The sequence below is a fragment of the Cuculus canorus genome, chromosome 1 (assembly GCF_017976375.1).
Source record: "Cuculus canorus isolate bCucCan1 chromosome 1, bCucCan1.pri, whole genome shotgun sequence".
In the NCBI taxonomy this organism is placed as follows: domain Eukaryota; kingdom Metazoa; phylum Chordata; class Aves; order Cuculiformes; family Cuculidae; genus Cuculus; species Cuculus canorus.
Window position 1 is genome coordinate 83331140 of NC_071401.1, and position 14863 is coordinate 83346002.

General features: G+C 40.4%; 1 protein-coding gene across 7 annotated transcripts in view; it reads right to left on the reverse strand.

Annotated features, from left to right (window-relative positions):
• The window catches only part of KLHL15 (kelch like family member 15), a 28232-nt gene extending 14063 nt beyond the window's left edge, over positions 1-14169 (reverse strand). The window contains exons 1-3 of one of the 7 annotated variants that reach the window (XM_009561084.2): positions 13860-14169; positions 12403-12499; positions 1645-2356 (exon numbers count right to left, since the gene is read on the reverse strand). In XM_009561084.2, the coding sequence (XP_009559379.1) occupies positions 1645-2349 (705 nt within the window). In that variant the 5' untranslated portion in view covers positions 2350-2356; positions 12403-12499; positions 13860-14169. The other 6 variants (XM_054055526.1, XM_054055520.1, XM_054055513.1 and 3 more) reach the window with 6 other exon arrangements.
• Positions 14170-14863: the final 694 nt, after the last annotated feature.

Sequence of the window (14863 nt, forward strand, 5' to 3'; positions counted from 1 at the left end):
GTAAGCAGGATTTAGACACCGATACCAAAATCAGGTCCAGAAGTTACACCTACGTGTAATGCTGAAGGCCAACAAATGCTTTTGACTTGCACATAGAGAAATTTAACTGAATTCAGATTGATGCTTGAACTTGAATCCCAAAACATCACAGATCTGAAGCAGACTTTTTCACAAGTCTTACTATATTAATTGAACTTAAGAATGAACACTCTGTAAATCATATTACTTTTCCTACTGAAGGGCTTAAATTATGTAGTAATAAGGAAAAAGCATTACTACAACCAAGATACAACACAGATACTTGCAGAGTCCAGCTCTTCCTATTTGGAAATGTTTTAAGCCAATATAAACATTACATTACTGTTCTAAAATAAATTTAGGTATGTATTTCGTTTATGTCTCTATGATAAGATAGGGTTATAAATATATATTATCATTATTATTATACATAGTATTATTACTTCCTCTACTCAATTCACACACACAACCCCAAAATATAACTCACTAGTCTCTGAATTAATTAATACCTTTTAGAATTTAAAATACAAATTACTGCTTAAATGATCCAGTAACCTTTAAAAGCACCAAGAACAATACAAAACCTATCTGTATACTCATTAGATACCTATATATATATATATATGAAATTAATTTTCAAGGAGCCAAACAAAAACACAGGCTTTTAAATCCTATTAATTCACTGAGAGGTGAAAAACACACAACTAAAAGCTGTATCTTATCACACAAAATTAACATTGTTAAAACAAACCAGCAGTTTAAGTAATTCCTAACCTGAATACCCTCACTGTTACTAGTCTGGGAGACAGCTGCTTACCGTATTTTGTAATTCCCCACTGTTTACAAACACTCAAGAGATTCTAAAGAACTAGAAAACAACATTTTTTGTCTGTTCTTCAACAAAGGAGTAGAAAAAGCAAGTTTTCTTTTAATATCTTAATACATAGAACAAGTAGTTGAATTTTAGATCACCTGTTACAAAGATTTCTCTGATACTTAAAGTAAATAATTACATTTCACACCATCAATAACTTTTGACTGTATTATGTGCTTGTGTAGAACCAAATGTACATGTAACTTTGCATGATCAGAGCCAACTTCCAACTGCTGTGTAACAGCAAGAGCAATGAAGATACAACAACAAAAACACCCTGCAGATTTAACAGCAGATGCTAGCTTTCCTTTGTAAATAAAAAGAGTCTGTACTTAAAACACATAAAACCTACAGTCACTATGTTTTGATTATACCGATAACAATTATCATGATATACGCCCTACACACTGTACACATCTATACAGTATCTGGAAAGCAAGGGGCAACTTATGAAAAACAGTAAAAAGGATTGAAATAAAACTTGATACAAGTGATCTTATTTTAAAGTGTTCCTTCCATATGAAGTCACTTAAAAAAATGTATTGTAAACCTACCTGTTCTCCAGCCACTGTACATACTATTGTCTAATATCAGATGACAATACTTTTAGATGTTTGTCTTCTACAGGTTTACTAGAAAAATAAATGCTATCTTTTTGTCCCTCCTAATAGGTTTGGGAATCTTACCTATTTAATGACATGCTGCCCTAGCTAAATGATGAATCCTGTCTATTGCTTTTCAAATGCACCAACCTTCTCAAAAACACTGGATGGTGTCATCAAACAAAACCTGATGTTCTGAATGATGGTGTCCGTATGCCTCCAGCGTCTTCTATCATGGCGCAGCCAGGCCTGAACAGCTTCATACAGCTCTATCTCTGGAAACCTGCTCAGATGATCATTATCCAAGTATGACATGAGCTTCTCAAAGCTCAGATATGAAAGGAAGTCAGGTCTGGACATTAGCGGCACAAAATTCTCTAGCAGAAAGGAGTCCAATTTTTCCCTGACTCCTTCGATGTTTACACCAAAATCATCCAGAAGTCTCATAATTTCTGCACAGTTTTCTAAGCAGATTTTAGCTAAGAGAAAAGAGCAGCAAAATTTTACCACCTCTATAAGCTGGACATACATGGCAGCCTGAAGGATTTCATGAACAGTGTTCATACTCAGTTCAATAGTTCCATAGTACATGAATTGGAGGACATGACTGAAGCCTGTAGCTGTGAGACCTTTCAAATGGATTTTGTCCTGATCTCGTTCTCGCATATCAGCTGTGAACATAATCCTGAAGTAATCACTCTGGGTGGCAAGCAGTGCTTTATGGGCCTGAAATTGGTGGTCTTCAATGACAAGTGTGACATCAAGAAGCAATCCCTCCTCATACAGTGCTCTGAATCCAGCAGAGACACTGGTGTCATGGATGGAGGAGCTAAACCCTTCCACGTCCCCTGCCATGAATCACCTGGGGGGAAGAAAAAATAAATAAATAAAAATAAAAATAAATTGTTATTTCTAATAACATATCACAAGCTCTTCTTGACTAGATAAATCCTAACTGACATTGTTTTTATTAAGACTTAAAGTGTTCACCATCCCTTCTGTTTTCCCTTCTGCTGAAAATTCAACTTAAGAAACAACTTAAAACACAAATTTTAAATATTTCTCCCCCCAAAATATTCTCATTTTAAAGAAAGGGTAAAGAACAAGAATAACTACATGATACTGCCAAAGTGATTCCTCACTCCAAGCTACTTAGAGGTCAGATAATGAAAATGCCATGCTAAAAAGGTTGCCATGGTTTTCTTCCTACCCCTCAATCCTTCTAATGATTTTACCTCCTGGGAGCAATAAACACCCTTTGTTGAACATGAAAGGTTTCAGAAAGGAAGTCGAACTTCTTTAACCTCAGAAACAAGCTTCAGTAGATCTGTACAAGGTATAACCTAAAAAAAATTGTCTCTTCAAAAATATACATTAAATTTACTCAAAAGTTATTTCTACGAAACTGAACATTTTCAGAGATACTACCTAAGTTTGTCTCTCACTTCTCCTGTAACAACACAGTCCCTTCCCCTTTTTTTCTTATTAATAGAGATTAATTAGGTGATGAGATTTATAAAGTGCAATATACTAAGACAACAGAAAGCACTAACAAGATTAAGTCAAAGTAAATAATACTCTGTATACTGCATTTAACAAAGCTTAGTTGCTTATTAAGCATATGAACATTTGTAGATGCATAGTGTTACTTACGTGCAAGCTACAGTCAAACTGTAAAGAAGCCAAAAAGAAATTAAAGACTAGCAGGATCCTACCCTACTAAAGTTAAGGAAGACAAATATTCAACAGAAGTCTCTATCAACAACCCTACAAAACCCAGGAATTTCTCACAGTCTTGCTCATCTTCCTTGGGTTCAGGTAGAGTGAAGTTGCATGAGGCAGTCTGAACCCATCAAACAATATATAATTAACAAAAAGGGGAAGGCACACTCCACTTTCCCTTCTCTGTCATTCTAGGATCTGAGCTCCTGCTGCTTCCTTCAAGTCATTTCTGGGTCTCACTGCACTGCCCTAGAAAGCCAATTCAACTCAGAGAAAACTAAACCAATGCAGGGGGGAGACACACAACAATGCATGACACAAACACCACCCTTCCTCCAGCACACACAAAACCTAGAGCCCAGAGAGCGTTCTACTTATCAGTAAGACAATTTCTGACTTGACACTGCAGAGGGTATGGCAGAAGAACCAACCTGATCCCAAAGGCATGACATCACACGTGAGCAGAAACAGGGAAGAAGGGTAACATCTTTCCCTTTTGGCATTAATCAGCTACTAGAAATTCCTCAACAATTTTTGTTTTGCTTCATCCCACCTCAAACTACACTGCAATGTTCATTCAATGCATTTACCTCTGAACTCCCTGTAACAGTAGAAGTTAATACTGTTTTGGCACTGGTAACCTACATGAAAAGCTAAATAACACCAACATCAATGCATTTAAAAACCTGCGAATTGTCAAGGTTATAGAACTTTACAGCAGTATACGGATCTAGAAGTGACTCTAGGTTGGCCCAGGTTTCACAACTTCAAAGAACAGTCACCATGTTACTCCCCACTTCTTCAAGGACCACATACCAGCTGCTGCCATTAACTGGAACATATTTTATTAAGACTTCATCAACAGATAATCATCTCCTCTCCTTAACTTATCAGCACTCATCCCCGAAAACAAACTTGGAGATACTCTTTGTCTATGCAAAACTAAAATGGTGAGTGGGTGTTTGTAACTATACGTCATGGAACTAGCACGGCTCCCACGCTGTTGAAGCCTGCTGACAGGTTCTGTGTACAACAGAATTAATTCTGGGAGTGTTCAAGAAAATTAAGGCCTTATGACAAAATTCAAACTCTTGAAGGTAAGAGCAGCAGCAAAAGAACAAAGCTGACAATCCAATCGCTTTCTCGCTAGTATCCATGATAGCACATTTCCCTCAACATCACTGAAGACAAAGAATAAATTGCTCTGGAGCTTCATGCTGCCAAGTCCCTTATTCCTGAAAGCAGCACATGCCTACCAGGAAGAAAAAATACCATTAAATATTTGTCTTGGTTATTGCTAACTCTTACATAAGAGCAGAAAAGGAAAGAATTGCTCTACTAACTCTCACCACCTCAAAAAAAAGCAACAAACTGCCAAGGACGGATAAAATCTGAATTTTCAGGATTTTTCTTCTAATTACCTTTTTATTCCGTATCAGAAAGCCAAACACTAATATTTTGGGTTTTTTTTTTTTTTTTTGTCTTTCAGTAGAGCACCTGTAACACACAAACATACACACACAGGTCTCTGATGTTTAATAATAGCTGAGCTCATACTTCAGTCTTTCCTGTTCAAGAGCTTTAATGGTCCCTTGCCTTTAGAGGACCACCTGTTTCCATTCAATATACAGCAACTTGAAACAACTATCTCTTAGTTTTGTTTGAAACTGGCCAAGATATTGAAAGGTTACTAGGATGCTCAGATAGTACAACCATGTAAGTTACATTTCTTTAGCAGACCAACTCTGGCACATGGCTCAATTTCAAACCCAAGATCAGTGCAAAAGATGGAACAAGACAATCAGTATTTATAAATGTGAGGCATGAATGGAACAAAACAGAACCACAGTATTGTTTAGGTTGGAAAATACCTTTAAGATCATCGAGTCCAATTGTAAACCTAACACTGCTAAGTCCACTACTAAATTATGTGAACAACACATACGAACCAAACCAGTAAGCTCCAAACACATACCAGGGTCCTTCCCCTTAACTTGAGAAAGATAATTACATTATAGGTACTTTGCTAGTAAAGGGAGAGAAACCAACTTTATATAAAATGGCTTTGAAAGGCCTCTTCGCTGTCCTCAAAGCAGCAAAAAGGAAAAGCTGGCAACTGACGATAAGTAGATAGTAAATGCAACGAGTCCAGAGGAGCCCCTCCAGTGTTCCTGGGCAAGTGGTCCTGCTAAGCAGGAGGTTGGACTAGATGACCTCCAGAGAACCCTTCCAGCCTCAACCAGTCTATGATCAAGCTGCTTTTCCATAGAGTCTGCACCGCGACTTTTCTTTTTGCGACCATCCTTGTAATTCTGATTGAACAGCAATGACACATACACACACAAAATCAGATAAAAGTTACTATTCTTCAAATGTTTAACCTATAAAAAAGATAATAGGTTAGGAATCACCAAAATCCATTTTAAAAACATCCCTTCGTTTAGGGAACACCTTTTAGAGTTCTGATTTTCACTTCTCCCCAAAACTGGCCATTCTGTAAAAATATATTAAAACTAGAAGTCAGTTGCAAAACTCTACCAATGTAACACTCCAAAATTATTACTTCAGAATATTTTAATAACGTGGAGGTTTAAGTCACCTCATCCTTCGTTTTACATCCATGCTTATTTTTAGTAAATCTACAATTTTCCATGTTAAAATATTTTTCTTCCCTAACATCACACAGCATTTAATGGATTATTAAGTAGATACAAAACCAGTAAGACTTCTTCATAACACCATCTGACAAAGCTTCAGAATTCTATGAGTGAAGAGAGAAAGACAACTTGTCTTCCTGAATTAAATAAAAGCAGTAAATACTAATTTTTTGGCATAAAGCAATACACAACACCAGCAGATATATTTTCCTTTACCACATAAAAATGTATTGGCCAGTGCAAATACACAAGGGGGTTAAAATAACACGGAGACTCAGAATCCAGACAGTTAAATGTTTATTACGATCGACTGGAGAAAAAGTCTTAATTTCTATAGCTCATATTCTCAGTCAAAAGCAAATAGAAATCTGATAAATCAAATATTAAGAAAGCAATACAAAATACTCTCAAATGAAGAAATTTTTCTAAAGCACAGCTATGCCATTCCTCCCACACACAGACTTGCAATCTTAGATGTAATTCTGTGCACTGTTCAAATGCTGCAGCTTATTTCCCAGAGGACAATAACATAACGATTTTTTTCATATTTTCAATATAAACACAAAATTCAGAGTTAGATTTTCTTCACTCATGAAAATCACACCAGCACACTTAAGCCTACAGTGGTCTATAAGAAAAATAAAACAAAAAATTTCAACGCATGAACAATAAAGGGGGTAAAAAAAAATTAAAATAATCTAAATAGACATTCTGTGTTTTTCCACACACACTAGAGTTGACCATTATAATGCAGCACAAGAAACAAGAGTCTCTGCTGAAAAGCCAAAGAGAAATACGCTTAACCTTATTAGCTTTTCCTGACATTTCTTCCTCTTTTAGCACACAATGCATTACCGAGCCTACTCTGCCACAATTGTAAAAGCACTTACTTGAAACACCGATTTCTCATCTTTATTCTGCAGCTGTAAAAAAAGCCTGAAAACCCTGTTCCAGACTGCTTTTTCTGGCTAAACAAGGAGAACCTTCTTTCCTCAGGGTGTCCGAGGCTCTTAGTCACAAGAAGAAATGGAATCCAAACGCACAGGCTATACAGAAGGAAGTTACAGAACACCTGCATTTGGCTCATACCCTGCTCGATTTAAATATCTACCCAAAGCAGTAGTTCCTGAAAAAGTCCCTTTTAAATAAGTGTGTTTATACAATATGTAAGCTTATATGCATTTTCTAGGGATAGAAATGTACCGTTCTAGGAAAACATTGACAATACCAACTCTAGCACACCAGCTGAAAGGTAGATTTCTGCTTTCCTTTACTGCTGTTCCTTAATAACTCACTTGAGATGCCGAGACTGAACTAGCAGATTCCATTGTTTACACATCTTGAATTTCTTGTTCATTTTACCTACACCTCATGGAAATTCTGAGAAAGCACATATGTGAACACAGCTGAACAACAAACAGGTTTCCACATTATAAACCACTACAAGTTACACGAGAAGATATTTCACCATACAGAACCATACTTAGGTTAAACAAAGTATTGAAACAGGGCTTAAAATCCAGTATCTGGTTCCATCTATCCTACTCCTTTCATCCATCAAATGCATGCATTTAAGTGCAAATTTTAAAGCTGTAACGTTTTATTTAGTGAGGTGCACAGCAAAGACTACTTTGAGCAGAATTCACTGACCCAAATTTTGTTAAAATAAACACTTCTTTGCACAAATAGGACATTTCTCCATAGTCAAATGTTATACACATGTATGAAAATACAAGAGAGACAGGCATTTGCATATACAAGCAAAACATTCACAACTGCAGATACTGATCACTAAAAACTGGGCCTTTGAAAGCAGTGTATTGCAATGAGTGAGAATACAATGAGTGTATACATACACGTTTCTATGCTATAATAAATAATTTATCCCCTGCATTGAATCTTTTTGTACAGGGTTTGACACCAAAATCATTAAATCTCGTCCAAAACACCATTTTTCATCATAATTTCCCACTAACAGCAACAGAAGAAATTACATAGAAGTGAGATAGATCAATCAACGGTGGCTATCAAAACCTTCAACTTCAAATGTAGGAAACAGAGAAACACACCAAGTTTCCTTATGTGTTTTATATAAAATCCTTTGTGATTAATATGCTAAGTTTGGGAAACAACTTTCATAAACACAATGGTAGGTTCACATTATAAGACTTCACCCCACCTATGGTGAGAATTCTAAAACCATCGCATTACTTCAGAATTGAGAAGTTAAGAGCTTACTGACTGCAGCAGCCTTTCAGAGGAACCAGACTGCCAGAACTCTAGAAATTAAAACTTGAGTACTCCTAAAAACTGTCTGTACTGCATGAAGAATTTCTAAGGGGCATGCATCTGACCATGCCAGCTTCTCTAACAATCTCTGCCCACGTTGCTATCTCCAAGTGATCTACAACAGTTCACAACAGAAGTGGCAATATTTATAACATATCAATTGCTTCTGACGTCATTGGTGGTTACATGATAAACATTATCAGAACTAGTTGCAACCAAACATACTAGAACTCAGTATGGATTGTGTCTCGGCTCAGTATGGTTACATGTCACTCAGTTTGCTAGAATCCTGATGAGTAGTCTTCAGCTATCTTCACAGGGTACAGTACCAGCAGAGAGCGCTTTGTTCTGTGCTCTTTTTGTGAAACCTCTAACTCAAGCAGATGTGTTGGTGCCCTCATAGGCATGTATTCATAATAGGTTTCTCAGCTCATATTGCCATCCATTCTTGAAAAATTGCTATTAGACAATTTAGTATTTCTGCACAGAAGGATCCAAAATGCTACAAGCACACGCACAAATGGAACCACTTTGTTATAAAACACTGTTGAAGAATATAGTTTCCACATATGCTGAATTTAGATGAGTACTAATTGATTATATGTCAGAAACTTCCCATTTTAAAATACGGTCCCTGGCACAGCCCTTAAATCAAGCTTCAAAATGACTATCAAAAGGCTTCTGATGAAAGTACGTGCCTGACAAGCATTTTAAGACTGTCAGACATATGCATCAGCTGTAATTACTTGACCAGTTTAACTTCACCTAACCGAATCTAAACTCAGCTTCTGTCTCATGAATTACCATCAATAAAATATACATTAGTTTCTAATCTTATTAGTCCATTATGCAGATGATGAAACTACACTTCACAAACATTAACACAGTTTAAACCATTTGGCTAGAAGATCATCACATCCCTACACCTGTACAGAAAAACACGCTCCCAAACGTAGAGCAAAATAAGCATTCTTCCAACTACACTTGATACCAGAGCAGCTGCCCAGCATAAAATATTTTAATGTATATGTAAGAATGAGAATTATCTTTAACTAGAAAGTCTTGTATCACTAATACCCAAGAGTATACGGTAGTATTGAAAACTACAGATCTGCCACTGCTCTCAAAGTGGACAAGACTACTCTATCCTGAGTTCCAGCATTCCTTTTACATATATATGTACACATGTATATTTGTTGCTAATGTAATGGCTATTTTTTCCAAATGTAAGAAAAAAATACTAACAAAGAGTGATTTTCTCCTTGTGAAGGTATTTATCAAGGAAATGGTGGCATAATTTATACAGAAAAGTAGCAAGTTAAGTATTTCTCAGTAGTAAAAATCTAAGTGTACTTTTTTATATCAAAGCATCTGGCCTCTCGTCACATAATCTTTGAGCATAATAAAAAGGTAATAAGCTACAAGTAATATTTAAACTACAGTAGTGAAGTAATTTTAATCTAAATTAAGATAGCTGAAATACCCCTTACAATTGTATTATTGTTCTCTGTATGTTTATTGCTAACTTAGTACTTTAGCATCTTCTGAGAAAATTAGATTAATGAGATTGTGCCTTTTGTTCAAGACACATGGCTTTTGACCTCACTGCCAAATGTCAACCTTATCTGTCAGAAAGACAGAAATCTCAAACATATTAAATTTCTACAAATTTTCAATAAATTGGCAGCAAGATACATGAAAAAGACCTGGTGTCTCCAGTCTGAGCTCGACAGTTATCTGTTCTGCCTTGTTTGCTGAAAGGCAAATCAACACACGTGTAGATCCAAACCAGCCATAGGGTATAATTAAGAAAAGTGAAAGGAGATGAGTGACAATGGGAAAGTTTATAGGACATGTGGCAGAAATTAAACACGTTAACTGGGCATTGGAAGGAAGAAATCAGAAAGGAAGCTGGCGCATGGTGGTACGCTGAGGGGATCCGAGTGAACCAGGGTAATGGTGAAAGAGCTGGGTTACTATCTTAGAGACAAGTACACTTAACAATGAAGTCAACAGGAAATCAGACTTCAGTTCTGCCCTTCTATCTAGTAATAGGTTTATGGCTCCCTTATTCCTCCTCTAAAGGAGAAAATAATAATTAAAAAAAAGCATAATTAAAAAAATAATTATTTTTTTAAGTAATATTTCAATATTACCAAAACCAGGCCACGGCTCCAGTACCAATCCTGAGCAGCAATCTACTTGTTCTGCTCAAAGACACTTCCCCCCCACCGTCGCCGATCCCGAAATAGTCATTTTCGGGGCAGGAACTCGGCTGACCTACTTCAGCTCGGCCCCCGGACACGGTTAGCACTGCTGCGCCGGGAGGGAAGGCTGGCAGGCCGAGCTCCCGGAGCAGAGAGGCAGGCGGGCTCGCGGTTACAGAGCCTCCGCGGCACCCGGCTAGGGCCGCCCCTCAAGGCTCGCCCGGCGCGGACGGGTCCCTGGAAGCCGGGAGGGGGTCCGGCGGCTTCACCTACCTCTCGGCAGCGGCGGCGCCCAAGACGCGGCTGCTCCCGCTGGACCGGCGGCAACGGGGGCCTCTGTGTAACATAAAGCCAGAGGCGGCGGCGGAGGGAGGCGCCGGGGGGCTGAAGAGAAGGGCAACGGTTGAGGCGAAGCCGGGAGGAGGCGGAGGAAGAAGAAGAAGGGGGGACCCTGGGCTCCCTCCTCCCCGCGGCCGCCGCTCAGGGGGAGACGGGGAGCCGCCCCCCGCCGTGCCTGTGCCGCGCCGCCCGTGCACCGGCGCTGCCGGCCCGGCCTCGCCCCCGGGGTCCCCGCCCGACCCCCGCCGCTCCCGCTTGTTTACCTTCTGCGCTGCCCAGCGCGCCCGCCAGCGCCATGTTCCACGGCGCCGGGCTCCCCGCGCCGCCCGTCACTTCCGCCGCTACCGGCGGGGAGCGGCACATCGAGCCCCGGGCCGCGCTGGCGGCCCTCGCCCCTCGCAGAGCCCTTACCGGAGCCGAGCCGAGGCCGCGCGGGGAAAGCGGCACCAACGGGCATCGTCCGCGCCTCGCTCCGCAGGGCGCTCATCCGCTCGCCGTCCCGCCTCGGCGCTTCAGCAGCTCCCGCCTCTCGAGCAGCGGCCCCGCGGGGCGGGGGACCGAGCTGAAACCCGCCTGAGCCGCGGCAAACCTCGCTAGGAGCCTGTTGGAACTCCTCCCCCGACAGCTGGGCAGGCGCAGGTGCTGCAGGCTGATCCCGGCTCCCTTCTCCTCGCGGGCAGCCTAACCAGCCAGCGTGGGAACCGGGTCACCAGAACCCGACGGGTCAGGGACGGCACAGCTGCCCTCGAGCATCAAACTGCACGCAGCTCACCGGGAACAGCACGGGTCCAACACGGCTTTGCCTCAGTACAAACATCACCTCCTGCTTTCTCTATCTTCTGGCTTTCCCTCTCTGTTTTTCTCTCTGTTTGCCTCATGAAGGCAAACTGTAGGAGGTAAACTAAACTACATGGACCTTTGGTTTGCCACTTCCACCCCCAAACCACCTGCTACCTGCTGCATACCTCCGCATCACTTTCTATGTCGCTCACTGCTTTAAATAGCAGGCCACACGCTGCCATCCTCTCCATTAACTAACGTTCCCATCCCCTTCACTGCCTATTTTCAGCCTCTCATTACCACCCCATTCTCGATTTATAAAACAGGAGTGTACTTCCTCAGCTGCCGCCCTCAGGCTGAACGTCTTTCCCACCTTTCACAACCTCACACAACGAACCACCTAGTCTAGGCACTGCTTTGCAAAAGACTTCCTACTGCTGTTCCTACTCTGCCCTCCTACTGCTCCCTCATGGCCTGCTTACTACATGCCGCAATCAACTGCCTGCCATCCATTCCTTCACCCCAACGGTCTGACCTCTCTCTACTAGACAAACTTCATCCTATTCCACTTCATGTGCTTACTCATGCAGTAAATCTGCCCTGTCTCCCAGTCACTGATTGGAAACCTGCTACTTGTCTGCTTATAGTGAAACAACCAACCTTTACATACTGACTCTACTGTTCCTGTCTCAAAGACATTCTGTCTTTACTCAGAAGATGTATCTTCTGCCGCACCAAGCACATACACACTTGCATCTCCAGCTTCAGCAAAGAAAAACTGGAGCAGACAGAAAGTTTCTCATATGCAGAAATGATACAACCAAAACTTCATGCATCCTTCTGCCCTCTTCAGACTTTCGACCTCTATAGGTCGGTGAGGGTGGAAAAAGCCAGCAGGGCTGTTTCAGCTTTACCTGTCTGTCATTTTGCTGTTTGCAGTTTCTGGCAAGCTGAGGCGCAAGATGATCTTCAGGTCTCTCCTACACACTGCCACAGAAGAGGACCTCAAACCTAGCCAACAAACAGAAAAAGAAAAGCTCAACAGCTCTGACATGCGTATTCTCAATATTTAAAGGCACCTTCCTCCCACCCCTTCACATTGGATAATTTGCCTCTACCAAAAAAACCCAGAAATATGTTAACAATGACTCAATTCTAATACCCTAGACAAAAAATGTGAGGCTGTTAAATTTGGGCCCTTGAAAATGACAAGCGCTATCAACATTACCTTGGTTAATATTTACATACATAGAGATTGGGTCTAACCCCTCTGATTCAGGCAACTGCACAAAGTTGGTGACTAAGTAATTCCCACTGGCTTAAATGAGACTATTGCATTGAATAAAATTCTGGATATACATTTTTGAGTTACATTAACAGATTATTCCCCATTTCATGTGAATTTTAAAAATTATTTCATCTAGACATGTACATATGATATACTCGACAACTCCTAGAAATGTTTTTACCTACTTTGACATTTGCAGTCTAGACTTTTCCATTTTTCCTTCATGCTACACATATTCCCAAATATAGTGAATCACAGTAACAAGACTACATCAGAATACATTAAATGTATAATTTCATTGTTAAAATAGCAGCAACAGTTTGTGTATTTATTTCTTCCCCCAGATTCCTGACAGGGCTCTTGGCAAGGATTAAATCCTTTCCAAAGGGTGCTGCAAATGTGACAAAATCTGTCTCCATAATTTTACACTGCACTGCATCAGTACATAATTTAAACAGCTAAGTAACTACGAAGTCTAGTATTTTCAGTTCATTTTCATAAAAGACTGATTACACAAGCCTGGACGTAAAGGCAACTACAACCATGTATTGCACCATGTTCCTACTATACTTTGTGTATCTCAGTCATAATCATCTATTGGCTTTCCCAAAAGTGTGATATCCTGTGGCCCCATGAACGATTACATATGAAAACTTATTATCTAGATCAATGTGCAAAACTACTGGGTTGCGAGACACACTACATTTTGTTATTGGCAAGACCATGATACGTACTATAAGGTTTCTTACCATGTCCTCATATTAATTCCTACAAAACAAGAATGCTGGCAATGTATTTGTTCTCGGTATGGCCAGCAGAACTCATCCTCCTAACTCTTGTAGTACCAGGAAAGAAGGGAAACAGAACTATCTGCAAAAGTGGGAGGTTACAAGCACTGTTAAACCAGGTATACCAGTTTCATACAGATTTCCATCATCACATTTCAATCACGTGGTTGTTTGCTCCAAAACCAATTTTTTTGGACCCAAGCAGTTAGCCAGGCTAGATTTGAGAAACATCACATTTTCCATCAGGCAAAGCCATTATGGATGAACAATGTATTTAACCCATTTGGTTACTTACATTGAAACCCATTTCTCTGATCACAAAAGAAATCTTATTTGTAGCAATATTCTCTATGCCTTGTTTCCATGAAGGAGAAGTCAATTCAATTTCCCAGGGGGGGAAGAGTTGTGAATTTCACCTTTAGTCTCTGTTGTACCTCTAAGATGGCTCTCATCACTGGATCAGTAATTGTAATTCCATTTTTAAAGTATTTATGTCATACTCAACTTCGAGCATAGCACACATCTGGTGGGATTTTTAGCTGGTCAGTACAGGAGATTCACGCTGTTTGTATCCTGGGGCAGGGTCTTATGTCCATACGGTCTCCCTACGACCAAGCACTCAGCCTACAGAAGACAAGTAACACGAGAAAGGTTGAAATTCAAAATCTTATCAGGCTGGTGGCAGCAGAGATTACTAACATCTGCAGAGTGACATTTTACTGTTCAAGCAGATAAGCTGATCAGACATCAGATTAGATACACTCATTTCCAATACATACAAGCATATCTTGCTTATGTTTTACCCCCATCTACCTTTCTCCACCACACCCACTCACTTTCTGCATCACATCCACTCAACATCCCAAACCAACCCACACTGCCATGCTGTTAGATATAGAATCATAGTATAGTTTTGGTTGGAAGGGACTTAAAGATCATGTAGTTCCAAACCCTCTGCAATGGGCAGCAACACCTGCCACCAGACCAGGCTGCCCAAGGCCCCATCCAACCTGGTTTTGCACAGTTACAGGGATAGGGCATCCACAACTTCCTTGGGCAACCTGTGCCAGTGCCTCACCACTCTCATGGTGAAGAAATTCTTCCTCATGTCTATTCTAAATCCATCCCTCTCCAGTTTATACCCATTGCCCCTCACTGTCCTATCACCACAAGCTTTTGTCAACAGTCCCTCCCCAGCTTTCCTGTAGCCCCTTCAGGTATTGGAAGGTCGCTATGAGATCTCATAAAACATAAACACAGGATCAATTTCCTTTTCTTGGGTTTATTGCCCAAAGAAGT